Source organism: Amborella trichopoda, chromosome 5 (genome assembly GCF_054954075.1).
Source record: "Amborella trichopoda isolate Santa Cruz 75 chromosome 5, AtrichopodaSantaCruz75HAP2 v2.0, whole genome shotgun sequence".
Taxonomy (NCBI): Eukaryota; Viridiplantae; Streptophyta; class Magnoliopsida; order Amborellales; family Amborellaceae; genus Amborella; species Amborella trichopoda.
In genome coordinates, this window is record NC_142340.1 from 13,768,564 (window position 1) to 13,789,601 (window position 21,038).

The 21,038-nt window shown below is 32.7% G+C and overlaps 1 protein-coding gene across 1 annotated transcript; it reads left to right on the forward strand.

Moving 5' to 3' along the window:
* The first annotated feature begins 18,955 nt into the window (after positions 1-18,955).
* On the forward strand, positions 18,956-20,319 carry LOC18421867 (Late embryogenesis abundant (LEA) hydroxyproline-rich glycoprotein family). The gene has a single exon (XM_006826673.4). The coding sequence runs from the start codon at positions 19,195-19,197 to the stop codon at positions 19,924-19,926; it is 732 nt and encodes a 243-aa protein (XP_006826736.1). The 5' UTR covers positions 18,956-19,194; the 3' UTR covers positions 19,927-20,319.
* The last annotated feature ends 719 nt before the right edge of the window (positions 20,320-21,038 follow it).

The window sequence follows — 21,038 nt, forward strand, 5'->3', positions numbered from 1 at the left end:
AGGCATTCTAAACCCACATTCCCTCTGATATTGTTCATGTAAACTCAATCTTGTGGCCATGTCCAGCTCATTATTATATTGCTCTTCTAGGTCATAATTATATTGCTCTTCTGTATCATTCCTGCTTGATGGTGTATATAAACTAGCTATCTCCTCATTCATCCTATGTTTGACAATTTTTTTACCTTTGCTAACATTAAGAATTGCCACCATCTGTTTTTTTATATTACTAGGGACACTAGTGCATGCAGAAACTTCTCCCTTAACCCCTTGCCAAGTGTTGCTTGAACCTATGTACCCCACTACTTATCACTCTTTGACAGTAATTACAAATAATTTTGTCATTCTTGTTGGGATCAAGTCTGACCCCATGTTGCCATGCAGGGTCTTCTGTAGATCTTGACATGATTCAACTGTTTTAAGATGTAAAAAGTTTAAATTAACCTGACAATTCAAAAAGAAAAATAATCACCATATGTAGTGATAATATGTTGCGGTAGTTCATGTAGTCATATTCGTTGTTATTTGTTATTGCAAAAGGACAATAATATTTTCGTACATATCAATTACAAACATTTAGAATAATACAAAATGCAAGCTCCAAACATGGCTACAACTCAATTATCAAGAACATACATTTTTTGCATTAAAAAATTAATAATAAAAACAATTCTTCAAAGAGCCGGCTAACATCAGTCATTCCAACTAAAAAATCCATGAACAACAGATAAAAAAAATACAGTTTTGTATTGAAAATATAATAACATGCATTTTTTTGCATAAATAATCCATCAACATACAATTTTTTCAACCAAAACTTTAACAATAAAAATTTAAAATATGGTTTAATACCTCATGATAATTGAAACCTTGTCACGATTTTCACATCTTTTCGAAAAATCATCACTTTTCAAAAAATTCAATCATGGAAAAAAAAAAAAAAAAATTACAGCAAACGCAAACAATAAAAATTAAAAATTGGGTTTAATACATCATGATAATCAAAACTTTATCACGATTTTCACATCTTTTCGAAAAATCATCATTTTTCAAAAAATTTGATCATGGATAAAAAGAAATAAAAAAAAAAAAGTACAGCAAATTTTCAAAAAATTCGATCTAGGATTAAAAAAAAAAATTAACAAATTTTCAAAAAGTTCAATCATGGATTAAAAAAAAAAAATCATAAATTTTCTAAAAAATCGATCATGGATTACAAAAAATTCGATCATGGATTACAAAAAATTCAATCATGGATTACAAAAAATTCGATCATGGATTACAAAAAATTCGATCATGGATTACATAAAATTCGATCATGGATTACAAAAAAAAAAAAAAACATAAAAAAACAAAAAATTCGATCGTGGATTACAAGAACAGAAAAAAACAATTCGATCATGGATTACAAAAAATTCAATCATGGGTTACAAAAAAAAAAAACAAACAAAAAATTCGATCATGGATTACAAGTAAAAAAAACAAACATTTCGATCATGGATTACAAAAAAGTCGATCATGGATTACAGAAAATTCTATCATGGATTACAAAAAATTCGATCATGGATTACATAAAATTCGATCATGGATTACAAAAAACAAAAAAAAACAAAAAATTCGATGGTGGATTACAAAAAAAGAAAAAAACATTTACATCATGGATAACAAAAAATTCAATCATAGATTACAAAAAACTCTATCATGGGTTACATAAAAAACAAAAAACAAAAAATTCGATCATGGATTACAAAAAAAACAAACATTTCGATCATGGATTACAAAACATTCGATCATGGATTACAAATAATTCTATCATGGGTTACGAAAATAAAAAATAAAAAATAAAATTCGATCATGGATTACAAGAAAAAAAAACAAACATTTCGATCATGGATTACAAAAAATTCGATCATGGATTACAAAAAATTCTATCATGGGCTACAAAAAAAAAAATTGTTCTTCACAGAGTCGTTTTACATAAGCGATTTTAACTCAAAAATTCACCTCTAAGTGAATAAATTACATCCAATTGAGTATATTTTCTGATAAACAACAATATAAGGAATCAAAAACCTAAATTTTTAACACATTATTTCTAATATATCATGAAAACAAAATCAAAAGGCGGAAAAAAAAAAAAAAACAGTGGAATTTGGTTCCGCAGACATCTCACTGTTCATATCAAATTTCTTGCTGTAATTGACTAGATTACGTAAAATTGAAAATTTTAAATCATACTAGACACAATAAAGATTAAAAACCCTAATTATTGAACTCATTTTGTTCAAAATATGCCGTGAAATAAATCAAATGGCGGAAAAAAAAAAAAAAACCCAAAGTTCTTACCTGTTTTTGTGAACCGAAGCCTTCAATCTCCAAAAAACTCTGTTTTTCTCAACGATTATCACAAATTAGTAACAAACGGTTTTGATTCACAGCTTTAAGATCAAAATGCCTACAAATTTTGAAAGATTCATGCCCTATTTGGCATGAAATTTCAGAAAAGGCGGAAACCCTAAACCCCGAAATTTTCGTGATCCAAAAACAACCAATTTTTCCACCATTTAATTCTTGAAAAAGCTGAATAAAGCTGTTTACAGCCTGCAAATCAGATCACATGCCAAAAAAAACAAAAAAAATGATCAAAAAATGACAAATTTGAAAGAATCCGTGAAGAACACTGTGCAACCCGTGTTCTTCACGGACTCGCCGATTCCGCACAGTGAATCGGCGAGTCACTGTGCGGAATCGTCCGGTTCTCTCTAGAACCGGACGATTCCCGATTTTTGAAACGATCCGGTCCATTTTCGTGAAATTCGAGTCGAACCGGGCGAGTCCGGTTCGACTCGGCGATTTTTTAAACGCTGGTATTACCAAACATGAGAAGCAAAAAAGCATATGAAATCTAAATCTAAGAAATCTATTTCTTAAGAAATTAATTTCCTACAAGAAAACAATTTCACGCGAACCAAATGTGCCCTAAAAGTCACAAAAAGAAGTTCTTGAAAACTCCAATCTTCTGCAATCACCAACCTCAACGTAGCCCATCTTAGATCTACGATTTTAGTGTTGATCCTTTCCTTCGTTTTTGCTTTCATGGACGACCCACATTTGTGAGTTGGGACGTTGCAACTTCAATTTATGATATGGTAGAAATTTTTTTAAAAATAGTAGTTGAAATGATCTTCATAATATCGATATCATATTATTTAGACCGTCTATTTTCAAGATTTTCAAGTGTTTATAGATATCTTTGATCAGTAATATTTTTTGAATTTTAAATTTCATAGCTAGAAACATAAATATATTTTTAGGCGTTCCTCTGTTTCTATAACATATAATGCATCTTCTGACATGGTTTAGAGATGGAGTTGAGGCCTAAATATAAATTGTACTCCTCTATTGTAACGGTTATTATTGTTATTAACAATAAGCGTAAGTCATTTTTGACCCGTTATTACAATGGAAACTTAGATTCAATGGGATTCTAATCCACATTATCATCGAGGATATGTTACCATGCGGGCACAAAATAACGCCATCTAAGAACCAACATTGATCGAACCTATTAGTTGGACTTGAGTGCCTCCATGACCACAATATCTCCTTGGGCCATGAAGATTATAGCTTGTTAGCCGGTAATCCATAGTTCTCAATCATGTTACTTAGTTTTCACTAAAATGTGCGATACTTGTCATTGGGATTAAAAAAAAATGTATTTTTTACCTAGATTGATTGATACTACAAGAACGTCAGAATCGTAGTTGGCCTAAAAGGGCAAGGGGTAGGTCTAAAAAGACGTGGTTGGAAGTAATCCGAAAAGATATGGAAACTTATGGCATCACTTAGGATATGCTTTTGAATATAGCAAAATAGATAACCATGATTCATGTGGCCCACCCCAATTAATTAGAAAAAAGCTAAAATGATGATAATGTACGTCAGAATTGCCCTTAGATGTTACCCACATATGTATCACAAAGTTTGTAAAATATTTTTTTGACTTTGAGCTTGGCCATCTTTAATGGTATAGGATGGTTGTGACATTCTTATACCAAATATAAATAGTGTTATGACATATTTTTGCTCTTTTAATTTTATCCCATTGATGTGGCGGGGGCAATTTAAATGTGTTTGCATACATAAAAATACCAATAAAACATCTAAAAAATTTAAAAATACTTTCATGTGCCGTCCACCCATATATAAAACATATGTGATTAGTATTTTCAATCATCCAATCTATATTAATAGTTACAATAATTTAGATATAGTTTCATGCCTAACACAATTTTGTTTTTATCTTTTTATAAGAATCATTTTAACACGAAATTTGGGTCTTGCCAAATCCTTATAAGGGTGCACATTACAAAAATAAAATAACCAAGATGCCCCCACAAGCTATAGTGGTTTTTCGGTCAATTTTAACTTAAATACTTTAATTTATATTTTTATTAGATAGGCCACTACGAAAAGTGCGCATAACCCAGATTTGTGAAATACAACTGTTGGATCCTTCCAATCAAGTTAGAGACACTCAAGGCCTAACTTGTGCCATTATGAGTAAAGTCATCACGACCATCCATTCAAATCAGACAGTTGAAAATGGTAATCACATATTTATAAAAAAAACATTCCAAAATTTTATTTACATCAATGTATGCGACCAGGAACCATTGAAACTGAAAACCACGGTTAGAGAAGTAGCTATGATAATTGTGATTATTCTAGCTATGATAATTGTGATTATTCCAAGGAAAATTGTTTCATGCGGGCTAGACCGCCTAACTACATATGTGGCTGAACAAGTGTAAAGTAAAAACAATAGAAACTAACGATTCAATTGTTTTTTTATTATAATTATTACTTTTAGTTTTTAAAATTTACTTTTTTTTTTCATATTCATGATGTCCATGTTAGATATTACATGTTCTTAAAAATTAAATCAAAAAATCAATCTCAAAAATAAATTTATTAATAAGCTTTCTACATATCCGGGTTTGGCCGCATTGAAACCAGGTCCTTATTTCAAATGTTAATTTCCGAGGTCTCTTCTTGACCTTATAGTCCTCCCTAGCCAACAGGAAACCCTAATAATAATTGCTAGACAAACAATCAATGACCCATGAATAGGCCAAGAAAAATGATGAACAAACAAACGTCTTGTTCCACACGTGCGGACCCACAGTTGCACACGAGTGGCTGCAACATGCTCGAGTGGTTGGGGGAAGTCGCTCCACTTTGAGAAGCCCGCTACGCCAGGCGATTTCGATAGAAGATCCTGACCGTTGATTCACATAACTTTTAAACAAAAGAAAGAAAAGACGATCCTGACCGTTTAAGAAGGGAAGGTAACTCAGTGTCGGTGGGTTGTCGCTTTTTCTTTTGCCACTAACCCTCAGTAAATGACTCCTTAACCACAATTTAAGCATTTTATGAGTGAATATTTCTCTAATTTTTAATATATTTGCATTTCCAATGAAAATAGTGGAAGAAAAGGAAAATGCCATGTTTGGCCAATATGGATGTGCATTCTTGGGTTAGTGCTGTCAGAACCAAACCAAATCAGCTAGTCAAGTAGTTAAATTTCACAAAAAGTAAACTTATAGAATTAAATGAAAAATATAAAAACCAATAAATAATAAAAAACTTGAAAATAAAGAAAATTTCACAAGAAATTTGAAAAAAAACAAAAGAATTAATTAAGAAAGATTCTAATGTCAGCCTTCTAGCTGACTGCCGTCAATAATCTAGATTGAATCTGGACCGATCTAATAGACCCAATTTGAATCTTAACCTATTGTAAGTCCAAACTACACTAGGCATAATAATAGCCTAGTAGCTCATAGTACACCATAACCAGTTTTACAAAAAACCTAAGAAACATCCTAATATACAATAGTGTCACCATCATTAGGAACATCCACAATTATTAGAGACTAAACTCACTTAATGTATACTAAATTCACCTAACCTGCTTAATTAAGATAAAACCCTTCCCAATTAGGTTAAGTCCACCTAGTTTAACTTAAACACACTCTAAAATCTCCCCAAACTACCCTAAACCTAAATCAGGATGACCCTAGCCCTAGAAAAACCCTAATTCAATCCTATTTACCGTACTTAGACCAAGATGAACCACATTTAAAAGTCAAGAATCCAAAATGAGAAGCTTTCAAATTAAAAGCGGGACCTCAAGTTGACTGCCTTAAAAATCCATTCGTGATGGTCAAAATCTGCCTAGGTAAACCTGCAAGGAAAAGGTGAACCACCAGGAGATCTAGGCCCAAAAGACCACAACTACACAGTATGCATCATTGACTACACTTCAGTAATGCGTCACGCAAAGAAGAGGCATAAACGGCCCAGATTGATCCACATGTTCTTCTTTTGGTCTTCATGGTGGTTTTTGTATAAAGTATCCCATTATGAGCCATTTAGGGGTCCGAACCCTAGGATTATGAGCCCCTTGTACTCGATTTAGGCCCTTTTATTGCCTGGACCTAAACTTAGAAAGCCCAGGTCTCTAGCTCCCAGTTCCCTGTAGATCTAGGAACTCTTGTAGACCCTTGAAACTCCAAGAACCATGACCTAGCCCTTCTGAGCCTTGAGCAAGTCAAAACTCCTCCACAGGCCCCTCTCATAGTAACACTTCTCAGGTAAAATAATTTCAAAGGCCAAGGAGAAGGTTGCCTAGAGTTCTCTGTGTTTGATCCAGGCCCGGTTCTAGACGTCGGACCTATGGGACCGGCTTAACCAAGTCATTCATTTTTTATTTCTTTTATTTAATGTGCTGTATTCCATTTCAAAACAATGCACTAAAATTTTTCTTATATTTTAATAAGGATTTTATGAAAATGTCATTCTCATTATTGGTGAATCTCTAGCCACGGGCCCGTGATGTAAAAAAAAAAAAGCCCTAATTGGCCTTCATTCCAAACATCATAATCTAATGGAATCCACCCATTTATCGGTTTCCTCATTTGATTTAGTTTAATTGTTTTGCTAGATATGACTCTAAACACACAGACCAGACAACACAAATAAAACAATGAACAAATTCACACAAGATGGTATAATGATCGAGTGCTTTTCATTAAATTATGGTTCAAGAAGAGTTCCAAGTTCTTATATGCAACTTGCTTCATGTACACCCAATTTATATAAAGAAAGAATCACCTTTGATTTGTGATTACAAAGATATTAAAGAACTTGAGAAAATTTACAAATATGAGACTCTAGGTTTGAAATGAACCCCATAAACTTTGCGTATCCGGAAGTCAAAACTGACATTTCTCTCTTTGGAACTCTTATGGTTTGCTCTAAATTGGACTAAATGAAGTATTATAATTTACAACAGATAGAAGCTTGATCAAATTGCATCAACTATCATCCCAATTATGCCTCAAAATTGTATTGGAACAAATGTAGGAAAAATCGGGCAGCTAGAATTCCAACTACCCAATTAATCAGAACCGGTCACTGGCCGGTTTCGGTTTCAATGGGTTTTGGTGAACCGGTTGGTTTTTTCTTTTTTTTTTAAGTATTTAAAATCTTCAAAAATAAGGGATTTTGTTTTTAATATTTTTCATCATTTTGACAAATATTAGAATTGTTTTGGCCATTAATACTTATTTTTATATTTTTCCATCTGTTTTAAAAATCTTCAAGAATACACTTGGGCACAAATTGATTATTTAAAATACATTACCGCTCGGGACTTGCCTGGTTTGGCCAGTTGAATTGGCCAATTTACTGGTTAGGCCGATTGAACCGCTTCTGAACCCATGTTCGATTAACCGTTCTGGTTCGATTTTTCCTACACTGATTGGAACTCTATTTCACAACTTGTCCAAAAAAGGATCCTTTGCTCGTTAGAACACACCCTTGTAAAATATGTGAGTCTTGATATGCAAGTAATATCTTCAATCTTTGGGTAGTGTATATCTTCAAATCTAATGTTTCTGACGCATATTCCTTTTGTAATGCACTAAAGAATAATCATCCGATCTCTTTTGGACCCAAAATCCCATTATTTATGGGTTTGAAATATCCACGTGAAGTTCACTAAGAAGGGCAGGTGAACTCAAATGGCTACTGAAATCCATCAAATTGGTTCTTTTTAGCACTATCATTGAATTAACTTGATTAACTATCAAAGGATTGACCTAATGGGATTGGTTGCACCCAAGACCATATCATAAATGTCAAAATATCCTCAAATTAAGATGTTTCACAATATCAACTTTACTTAATTCCAATTTTTCTTCTCTTTACAATGAGGAACTTCTTCCCTTTAAATACACTTATAAGGTAAATAAAACAAATAAATAAAAACAAATTATCTCTCTCCTTAAAACTCATGTCTCTCTTATCAAAACTCACGGCTTTCTTATCAAAACAATATCAAGTAAGCATTATCCTAGATAAACCTAATTAACATTTATCTCTTTAAAACCAACTTAATCCCAATGCACTTTCTATTTTTAAAATTTAAAAATATATAAAATAAAAAGTAAACAACCCCAATTTTTGTTTGCATCAACTTGAAATTCTTGTTAGAAGTCAAATATAATTTCCTTGGGGAGCTATCAGAGTTGGCTTCCTCCTCTCTCTCTTGTTCTCTTTCTCTTTACTTTAACTGTTTTACGTCCTACTCTTCCTCTCTGTCTTTCCCACTTCTCCTTTGACCAATCGTTTGTTCCCTGCTTTTGGTTGTTGGTTATGTTCCACCACCACCCTCCTATTCCCTGCCATGCTTAGAAGGGACGGTGGTTATGAAGCGTATAATTGCGAAATTTAGGTTGGGGAATACAGGTTTTATGGTACATGTCTTAAGAACTGCTTTGTGTGGTTTAGTTAGGGTCATAGGCTATAGGTAGTATAGGATCCTTTGAGTAAAGGTCGATATTGTGTTCGGATAGCAATGCGGGTCATCCCTGGTAGTGGGGAGTACTGCATGTATTCGTCTATCTCTTCCTCTTTTTGTTTTCTATTGTATATATATGGAGTTTTACTCCTTTATCTAATCAAATTAATAGTCAACATTTTTTTAGAAAAAATAACGAACCACAACTGATTTGAAGCTCAAAATCATCAGAAGTGCAAGTTCACCATGAGAGGCAGGCAAATTCACCTCGAAATAGATGAATTGAGCAAGTTCTCCCCGGACAGGGTCCAATCTAGATAATAATCCACCAATGTTCTATCAGGTTCACAACGAGTTATGACAGGTCCACCAATGTTCTATCATTTGATCCCTCATTAATTGCCAGTGTTCTAGTTAATTTTACAAACAATACTCCATGGCATAAAACTAGCAAAGGATGAAGATTACTTCCATTGATCCCTCTATAAACATCTAAAATTCATGAAATATTTCATGTAATCTTCTAATTCCTTGTTCTATAAATGCACAAAGTTCCAGCCTCAGTGGTGACCTATAGCATAGCAAAGTCAAGTAGACCGCCAGGCTGTTCGACATAAATAGAAGGATGCGGTTAGCATATGGCCAAGCCCGCACATTGTACAAATGCGGGCTTGTCAATAAATATATATTTTACATATAATTTGATCTTAATTTTTAGAGAATATATAATATTTAACATGGAAACCATGAATATGAAAAAATAAATAAATTTTAAAAAGCTAAAAATAATAATCATATTAAGAAAACATTTATACTATTAATTATAATTGTTGGACAAGATATTTGCATCCATCTTTAAGATAGATGCTTTATAAACCGCATGCGATCTAGTGCAATTGCCATGGAATGCTGATTAACCTAGTTTTGAATTGCCGAATATTGACCAAATAATATACAAGTTTCTAACAGTAAAAAAAAATAGTGTGAAATTTTATATCTGAGGGGTCGAGGAGATAAGCTTCTAAAAGAGTAGTACCATAACTTCTCTTCAGGTGTACGTATCCAACTAAAAGAGATTTGCCATTAATTCGAAGTCTAATGTTGGCGGTCTTGCTGATTTTATATCTATAATTAAATATACATTTAATATATTTTTATAATATAAATAATATCTAGTTCTTAATTAATACATAATTTTATTTTATGCATTTATAATGCTTTTTTTTATAGAATATAATGTGACGGACTAAATGGCATAATACAAACCCAAGGTCTACGTGAATGTACTTTTTCTAGTGGTGACGCCACCCCGACCACTGAAAACTCCGAAATTTCGGTGGTAAGCAAATTTGTAACACGTATTATATGATAGTATATTACGTTATATCAAAAAGACAAATAAGCCCTCGTGAAGCCCGCCTTATATACTTTGTATTATATATATATATATATTGCATCATATGTATTACAATATATTTACATGATAATATACTATTATATTATGTTATATAAAGTAATGAAATGCAAATTTCAAAACTAATTAGAAATAAAAAAATTCAAAAATGTTTTAAAAGAAAAATATTATTATATTATATAACATATTCAGAAATATATAATATATAATATATAATTCTAGTGAACCATGTTATATAATATAGTATATATTATTAAAAAAAAAGATAATAATAATAATAAATCATGAACTAATATTATATAAATAAATAAATATATATATATATATATATATATATATATATATTTATATATTTATATATATATATATATATATTTCATATTTTATTTTTATCTTACTTAGTTTATATTTTCATAGAATATTTTGATAGAAATCTTATCATTTATTTCATATTTTCTAGGTGAAGAATTGTAACTTTACATAGAAAGTTTTTCATTTATTTATATTTTAGAGCATTGATCAAACATGGCTATTTTTATTCATTGTATTTTTAAAATTGAGTTTTGGTTGTGAGGTTTCTATTTTATCATCTCAAGAGAAACCTGTGGTGCAAAATGTTAAAAGCCCATGCATACAATATACTAGAGCCCATGCATAACATATAATATTGCAATGTTGGAAATGTCGCCTATCAGGCTTTTTACTCCTGAAATTTTTTTTTTTCAATAATGGTACACAAGCCATATTGAAGTATATGTGAAATCTCAAGTGGTTAACATGAGGCAATGCTACATACTTGGATCCATTTTTAGCTTTAATAGGATGTTGCACTGGAGGGAATACCTAGTGGTGTGTTTGGAAATGGATTCCTTGTAAGAATTTGTTTTTATATTATAGATATGGTTTATTTTAATTTATAAATATCTTTTATCAAATTTTGTGAATGCTTGGATGACATCCTATTATGTGAGTCATTAGTAGACTCATGACATAGGATTAACAGTTCAGTGACAATTTATTAATCCTAATTAGCTGCATTTAAGGGAATTAAGGCAGGAGCCACACTTGGATCTCAACTCTTATAGACCATGAATGTGAGAGTTACAAAATATCTGTATTCTCTATAAAAAGAAGTTAATCGCTCTAGACAAGATAGAGAAAATGATAGAAAAACAGAGATTGAAGATGAAGGACATTCACCAAGAGTATTTTCAAAGTAGACTGTCATCGAATGGCTTGGTCTATAGATTTTTGTATGGAACCTTAAGTCCCTCATGTGATTTAAGGACATATCTGAATAAGTTGTTTATCAACTTTATTTACTTATTATTAATTTTTATTGGGATTAATAATGATATCAGAGTGAGGTTTGAAAAGTTGCTGAAAAAAAGAGATATAGAGGCAACTGAGTTTGGTTCTTAAAAGGCATTTTGTCTCACCGAGATGTGCATGATAATATTAACATGGCAGCCACAGCTTGCTATTTTGTGAAACATTCAATTTTTTTTATTTTTTTTTCACTAATTAGAAACCATTTGACTTTTGATCCCAAAAGATCTCTTCTTTTTACAGTAGAATAAGGGACTAAGAGTTGACTTCCGTTCTCCCATTTACCTCAACTATCGATGGAGTTCTAGGTTTTTCTGCAAGGTCGAGGTCCTATATTTCGTTGAGGATTGAAGCTTTGAGAGAAAGAATGATCCTAGGGTTGGTTAGATTGATGCCAACTTTAATGGAGTTTTGCAGAAGTTGAAGTTTTCGTTGAGCCCTCTACGAGCTTGTGCCTGACCATTAGTGATATGATTATTGCCCTTGCAGCCACTGTTAACCCTGAAATAGAACGAAAAAGCCCCTTTTATGACATTTACTATGTACTGAATAGTACCTGGTTTTCTCTCTCAAAAACCTCCAAAATCTTTACCAATCCTTATGGTTTCATTGAATTTCATGGCTATTTTGCTTCCCAATGTAATGTGAATTTTTTTTTTAGTTTTGTCTATGAGGATGGGAGATGTCCATAATGTTTCCTTAATATAAATAAAAGGAATGCCCTTGAGTTTCCTTTAAGGACCACGGCTAATATTAGGTAGTGTTTCAAAATAATTCGTAAGCTCCAATTAAAAAATCTTTTTTTGGTAAGTTATTTATTGCCTTAGATCAAAATAAATGTTCACATTCTATTTTATTTAAATAGGATGATATCAATGAACTTTGAATATGAAAAGTATTTGGAAGGTTTCAATTATAAAGTTTTTATGGCAAGATTTTTATTGCCTTAAATTAGAAACTTGTTCACATTCTATTTTATCTAAGTAGAGCATAAAACCAATGCAAATCAGTGTATGGTTCTATTGCAAAACAAGTCTCTCTCTCTTCAATGAACACGAAGGACATATTCATTAGCATGTCATTTACACCATGGCTTATGAACCACATGAACACCATCATCCCTATGTCCATGCCCATAGACATCATCGAAAAGTTGCTTTGATGTTAATACTATAAGACATTATTTTATATTTTAGCTAAACCTCTTAATGCACAAAAGACAGCTTGCGTAATTTTAGGCAAAGCTCAATATTCATTCATCTAATCATTTGCATGAAAACATATGGAGAGGAAAATAGAGATACACTCTCATTTGCCATGTACGAAAGAGAAATTTGGTATTCACTCTTTCCTTTTTTATTTCTGATATAGCCCTCTAGCAATTATACATATTATGACAAGCCAACTATTTATGTAAATAAATACTTGATTTGAAATATTTCATGGTGATCAATGCTTATGAATATTCCAAGTTCAACAATATATGTATATTTGCGATAATATTCTTTTTCCTCCCTTATTTTTTTTTACAAGATTATGCATTACAACATCCTTGGAAACTGTAAACCTATTGGCCATGTTGTGTAAGAATATTTTGTTTGAATTAATAATGTTGTTCATTTTTTTTAACCTAGCTGTGATTTATTTTTATTTATTTTGCTTACTATTCTTCCTTATATTTAGAAAACTAAATTTGTACCCATGAGGATGTGATGCTAATCTATTATTTTTCATTGATATGTAGTAATCATTGGCACCTTATAGTGCTCTGTGTATATCCACTTAACATTAAAATTATTTTATGATGTATCATGTTAGATTGAATTATCATATTATTGATAGTTATTCATTGGATAGTGGGAGTAAATCATCATTTACTATATTAGAATTCAATTTGTTATCTCAATGGTGATCAATGTGTATTAAGAAAGTCATTGCATTGCTCTTTCAATGAGCATTCTCAAGGCCTTGAAGAAGACTCAAACCTCCACCACCTAAAGCTTTGTCAAATTATTATTATTCTTATTATTTTGACTTATGATCTGAGGTTGTGCTTTGGGCTTAAAGACCAGTGGTGGATGACATGTTTGAGAAACATGCGGAAGCAATGGGCCTATTTTTTCTCTTGGCTAAAAGATATATGTAAATAAAATCTAGCATGTTGGTGAATAATTGGTAAGGTATATGAGAAATCCCATACATGTAGTATGATGCAATGTCATATACAAAACCATTGAGGTCATGAAATTCAAATGTGGTGTATGACCACATTGGCAGGGTATATGTGAAATCTCATGCAAGTGGCATGAGGCAATGTCATCTACAAGGTTGTTGATACTAGGAAATCTAAATGTGATATAAGACCAATTTGGCAGGGTATATCTGAAATCCTATGCAAGTAGTATACGGCAATGTCATATACAAGGTTGTTGACGTTAGGAAATTCAAGTGTGGTGTATGACCAATTTGGCAGTGTATATGTGAAATCTTATGCAAATAACTTAGGCAATGCCATATACAAGGTTGTTGAGACCAGAAAATCTAAGTGTGGTATATAACTATATTGACAGGGTATATGTGAAATCTCATGCAAGTAGCATGAGGCAATGCCATATACAAAGTTGTTGAAGCAAGATAATCTAAATGTGATGTGTAATCACATTGGCAGGGTACATGTGAAATCTCATGCAAGTTGTATGGGAGCAATACCATATATATGGCTATAGAGGCCACAAAATCTAAGTGTGGTGTTTGACTGACTTCACTCGCTGGGTATATGAAAATCGCATGTGGAAAGCAAGAGGCAATGTCATGTACAATATGTCAAAGGTCCTTTAAGCCAAGTGGGAGTTGTTGGAAATGTGGCCTATCATGCCCTTTTCTCCAGAAAATTTATCTTTTAGATAATTCTGATTAATACAAAATTATAAAAATTTCAATACTACCGAAAACTGTGACCGTGTGATGAACTTTGGAAGGTAATGAAGTATAGGTGAAGTGCTGTAAAACTTCACCTATATGTGTTTTGTATATACTTCTATGCATATTACAGGATTTCATTTGATTATATTATTGAAAAAGGAAAAATATAGGATAAGACCTTTTGCTTTTAGTACAAATAGGTCATAACTGATATCAATTGTTGGATCTCAGATCGTGTGGCTTAGAGTCTACATTATCTTGGTTTAAAGTCCAAAAGAAAACTTTCGAGATTCATCACATAACCAAGGCCATTGAAATTCACATTCAGCAGGTAGATTTGATTGTGACAACCATGTATTACCGGTAAATGGCTTCATACATACCATCCCTATGAAAAAATATAATTTTTTTTTTTTATGGAATGGACTTAAGTAAAATTCTTGAATCAACAAGAAAATTTGTAAAACATTTCTTATTTAGTATAGCATCTATGAATACATCAGATAATTTGTTAGCTATGATAAAATAGAAATATCTAAATCATAACTCAAAACACAGGTCGAGCATGTGTCCGTCGCCAGATATGCATAAGGGAGAGCTGTGAAGTGGTTCACGCCCTAGCAACAGAGCAGTTTAGCCAAATGGTTGTCAATCAGTATTTGAAATTTTGAACCAGTCTCGAAAACCGGTTAAGAGCTAGTTTTGAGTAACAGTAAACAAGCCGGTTAGACTGGTTTAATTGGACAAGTCCTGGATGGTCAAAAAAGTGTTAAAAAATAAAAAAAATAAAAAAAATTATGAAAAATATATTTAAAGCAGGTTAAATAAATCATATCCAAATGAAGTTGAAAATTAGTTAAAAAAAATTGATTTTAAAAAATTGATTTGCACCCATGGGTATTTTTAAAATTTTCAAAAAAAAAAAGAAAAAATGTCAAATTTTCCCAAAATGATAAAAAGACATTACAAACAAATCTCTTATTTTTTGAGATTTTATGTAAATTTATTTACAATACCTGGCTGGGTCACCCTTATAGACACAACCAGAATCAGCCAGTGGCCGGTTCTGATGTAACCAGCCGGTTTCGATTTGAACCAACCGATATTACATTCACCATTGTCAATAGAATTATAGAGATGCCTAATGATATTTTCATTTTTAAAAGATAGATTTATTTCTTTCTTTTTTTTCTCGGATTAATGACAACCATTGTTTGCACCATTTTCTACACATGGATTCCGAGAACATCTAACACATGTAGGGTTGTTAATGGGCCTAGGTTAGAAGGTGGGTTTTCGGCCTAGCCTAGTTTTGGACCGGGTTTGAGTTACATACTAGGGCCAGGCATACTAGGACCAAAATATTTTTTGCCCAAGCCGGGACTAGCTCAACCTAGACCTAAGCCGGGACCCAATCCCGGCCCGAATTTTTAAATTAATGACTACAAATATTTTTATTAAAAAATTATTATATTTATATAGAATGGGGCCTGGGCTGGTTTTTTGCCAAGTAAGACGGGCACAACTAGGTCCAAATCCAAAATTTTGTGCCTAGGCCGAGTTCAAGCCAGGGCAAGATCAGCCTGGACACGGCCGGTTAATAGCCATAAACACAAGTGCTTTGCGGTAGTAAACAAAACACGAAAATTGGAATTAATCCCTTAATTAAAAAAGCTTTCTGTGTGACCCTAACCATCTTATTTATGGGTCATTCGATTTAAATCGAAAGTTAAGATTGCTCATGTCGTAATGTCACACCAAAATACTATTAGGTTTATAATGTTTTTTCTACAAAAACCTTTTTGGCTGAAATTTGAGGCATCTTATTTCCTTTGTGGGGTTCACTGGCAAATATAAAATAATATGTTTCTCATGAAAATAAATAACCAAAATACCTCTAAAGTCTCAAAGGTACCCTGGTAATTTTTATTACAGAAAATATCTTCACCTTTTTTTATCTTTTTCATCATGTGCATGCCTATCATGTGCATGCCTATGAGATGCATGCATGCCGCTAATTTTGCTGCATAATGATCTATAGAATAAAGATTACAAATGCAACATTATGTAGGATCAATATTTTGATGTTCAATGGCTAGTTTATGACATTGTAACTCAATCAGTCTCTACGATCTAGTCTGGTCTGACTACGGAGATCAGAGGTCGTACATACTATATATATGTGGGTAGGGTTACATGGAAATTTTTCCTATCTTTAATGGCGATCCTTCCAAATCGATTTACTCAGATCTGACTACGGAAATTAGAGGTCTTACATACTATATATGTCGGTAGGACTACATGGAAATCTTTCCTATCTTTAATGGCGATCCTTCCAAATCGACCTCATGCTCTTTGGACATTTTGTTGGATCTACATGTAGGTCTATTGTCAACATCTCTTTAAAAAATAAAAAATAAAAATAAAAACACAACCAATAACTCAAAACGCGTGGCTCTTTTGGGCTACCAACGAATAGTGAATGGCTCACACGTTGTAAATGTTTTGTCAAATATGAAAAAAAACGTCTCTTTTGGATGCATCCATAATCAACGGTTCTAACACTTGAAATATTGATGCGTGCATAATTAAGGAAAATAACATGGGACCATCCCACACTCATGTGAGTAGGACCTCAAAGGATTATCATTAAATTTGATACAAATCTTTAGAAAAGTCAAGTCCTACACCTATGTGATACCTTTTTTACATATCTATATTAAATTTAATGATGATCCTTTAAGGTCCTACATACATAGGTGTGGGAGGGTCTCAAAAATAATTACTCCATAATTTATTATAAGATATGTTATTTTTAATGTTGAATTTTTTTTTCTTTTTTTTCATATTTATATATTTCAAGGATGAAATGATTAATTGGAAGGTTTTCAAATATCGAAATACTCTCTTCCAAAGTATTTTTTAGGTGCACCTTACTTTAGCCACCCAATTTCGGGTTTTAAAATACTACTAAAAATTGAAGCAAGAGTATCTATAATTTATTTTTATTGTTATATTATTTGGAATGAACTCATTAAAATGTATATTATCTGATACATTTTTCAAAAATGTTTGATAAAAAATTATCTCTGATTACATCCAAAATTTCATTCAGATAATCTATACAATACTGTGGGATATTCGTGGTTCAGTTTTTAGCGATGTTTTTAAAATGTAGAATTCGTAACCACTATTTTTATAAAATTTATGGGATTTTCTACAAATAAACCATTTATTTTTTGTATATTGTAGTCACAATCATTCTTGTCCCTTCAATTTCAAAATGGGGATTGTCCCTTAAATTTCAAAATGTGTGGTTGTGAAAGTATCATTAAATAGACAGTTAAAAAAAAATAATCTCGGACTTCATAACCTATCCAAACTCATCCAATTTGACATCTAATGAGTGGGAATGCTTGTGACTTCTATATTCGAAAGATAAATTATCTCTTTGTAAACAATCACAAACTTTATTGCGTTAAAATAAGTATATTTTCCAACAAAAGTAGACCTAAGTTTGAAAATCATTGAGTTCTTTCTAATGAAATATAAATAAAATTGTCAATAATGAAATAATAACCACCAAACTCAATTAACCAATCACCAGAAAAAATATAAAGGCATCAAGTAGGTATCCTAGTTATTAGATACCAAATTAGATGGCTTGGATGTGTTACGAAGTTTGAGAAATTTTATATGAACTTTGAGTCTAGTCAAGATATTTTTACCGCAACCCAATTTTCAATATGATGGATGAAAATAATTGTAACCTCTTTATATCAAAAGCAAATAGTATTGTATACTCTTCCAAAATATTTCCAAAATATAATCTTGCAAATAAAAAACCTTACGGCATATAAAGAAAGGGTGCAGTTTGTATAGGGCCGAGGCTCCAAACAATAAAAATAAAATGTATCTTCAAATATTATTGAGAAATATGGTTTCAATACTGGAAACCTTTGCGATCGCCTTAAAATATATTTTTATATCTAATTATAAAATTTAAAGCTTAAAAAATAGTGTATATCGAGAAGATCTATGAAAGCTTGAAAATCTTTAAAATTGATGGTCCAAAAATGCGTTACAAAATACGCTATTTCTAAAACTTGAAATCTATTTTTTGCTCGTGTCCATGCATCTTGATGTCGAGATGATCAATTTGATGATATTTAGGCATCAAAACAAGCTCTTCTTGTGCAATTTTTTATATAAGCTCTAAATTGATTGTTTAGAGCTTCGGCTCTATATAAACTTATCTCATAATAATAACAACAAATTTAATAATAATAATATTATCATTATTATTATTATTATTATTATAATAATAATAATAATAACCCACCTATCTCTCTAACTGCTTTTCTCTCTCCTCTCGAGTTGGTGCTCTGTACCCCTCTCTCCAAACAACAAAAATAAGATAAACCACCGACTTGCGGTTGCGCTTCCATTGTCAAACGACTCACCCAAATACTCCTTCCCTTCCCTTCCCCTTATTATTTCCCCTTTCCCTCTCACCTGCTCACCTCTCTCTCTCTCTCTCTCTCTCTCTCTCTAAAAGCTAATCTAGATCAGTAAATCGTGCCCCCCTCTCTCTCTCTAGAGAACCTAAAAAAACAGAGGACCCCCACCTCTCTCTGCATCCGATCCTCCTCCTCTTGAAATGGCGGACAGAGTGTACCCTGCAGCCAAACCAGGTGGCGGACCGCCCAATTTCACAACCAAAGCGCAATTGTATGGCGCCACGCGCGCCGCCTACCGCCCCACGGCCCCCTCTCACCGCTACCGCCGCAGCCGCTGCTGCTCCTGCTGCCTGTGGTTGTCTCTCGTCATTCTCATCCTCCTAATTCTGGTCGCAGCGGCGGCTGCCGTCTTCTACTTCCTCTACCGCCCCCACGCCCCCGCTTTCTCTGTCTCCTCTGTTTCTCTCTCTACCTTCAACCTCACCAAAGGCTCCCACCTTAACTCCGAAATCTCTCTCCAGATCAATGCCCGAAACCCCAACAAGAAGCTCGTCTATGTCTACGACCCCTTCGAGCTCTCTCTCTCTACAGGTGATGTGCCTCTCGGGCAAGACTCGTTCCCTGGGTTTGTCCATGGCACCCAGAACTCCACCCTGATGAAATTCGATGTGAAAAACAGCAACGCCGCGGTCGATTCAGCTCAGTTGGGAGCTTTGCAGAGTGCGCAGAATAAGAAGAGTTTGGAGCTCAGTTTGAGGTTGGATACAAAGGTGAGAGCTAAGGTTGGGAGTGCGAAGAGTGGGAAAATTAGGGTTAGGGTTTCTTGCGACGGGATCAATGCGGCCATTGGTGGTAAGGGAAAGGACTCTTCTCCTTTTGGGGCAAAGTGTGATGTGAAGCTTAGGATTAAGATCTTCAAATGGGTGTTGTAGCCCTGATCTCGACTCGATCCGGAAAAACCGAATACATGACTCATAGGTGAGATTTGCAATATGAAATCTGCACTATGGAAAGCTCAAAATCTCTCTCTCTCTCTCTCTCTCTCTCTCTCTCTCTCTCTCTCTCTCTCTCTCTCTCTCTCTTCCATTCCTGCTTTTCGTTTGTTTGGATTTTCATAACAGGGTTCTTGTGGTGTTTTTTTTTTTGTTTTTTTTTTTTTTTTACAATTTAATGTGAATGGAGATCAGGGATTTTGTTGTGATGGGTGATGAACCATTATTTCATTTGCTTTTTTTGATATTTAAATACGAATAATGCTGTATATGTTTGTGAAGATATGTGTTGATCTCTAAAAAGAAATGTGAACATTCACAATTTCCTCTCTCTATCTCTCTATCTCTTCTCCATTTGGTTTTTGTTTATTTGCAAAATTGCTTCTTCTGTATTGTTTATTTCTGCATTTGCATACATTTTCTTTGATTATGGAAAATAAATTATTAGAGCGTTTTATCTCTGTATTTACACTTCAGTTATTAAAAACACAGTCGGCCTCCCAATATTATAGGGATATTTTAGTTGTTTATTAATTTTAAGGTTTTCAATATTTTCCATTGGAAAATGATGGTGAAAATGAACTTTCCATATCTCAACTTAATCTATTGTATAGAAAAAGAACTAAAATTAAAGTACTTTTTTTTTTTTTTTTTTGGCTCTCAACACAAGGGACTTGAATCTAAAATATGACATATAGGAGATTATTTTTAAATTTAAAAAATAAACAAAAACTTCATGTGAATTTCCCTTATGAAAACCCCAAATATACATTTACACTTTCTTTGGTTGTGAAAAATAAAGCGTTTTCTTTGTGCGTTTAGGAAGATATAGCATAATATGGGTGCGGTTTGTATAGAGCCAAGGCTCTATACAATCAATGTAAAATGCACCTTCAAATAAGAAATGTGGTTCCAATACTGGAAATCTTTGTGTAGCTTTAAAATATATTTACATCTTTAATTATAAGATTTAAAGCTTAAAATATATTGTAGATCGAGCAAAACTTGAAAAATTGACGGTCCAAGAATGCGTTACAAGGTGTACTGTTTCT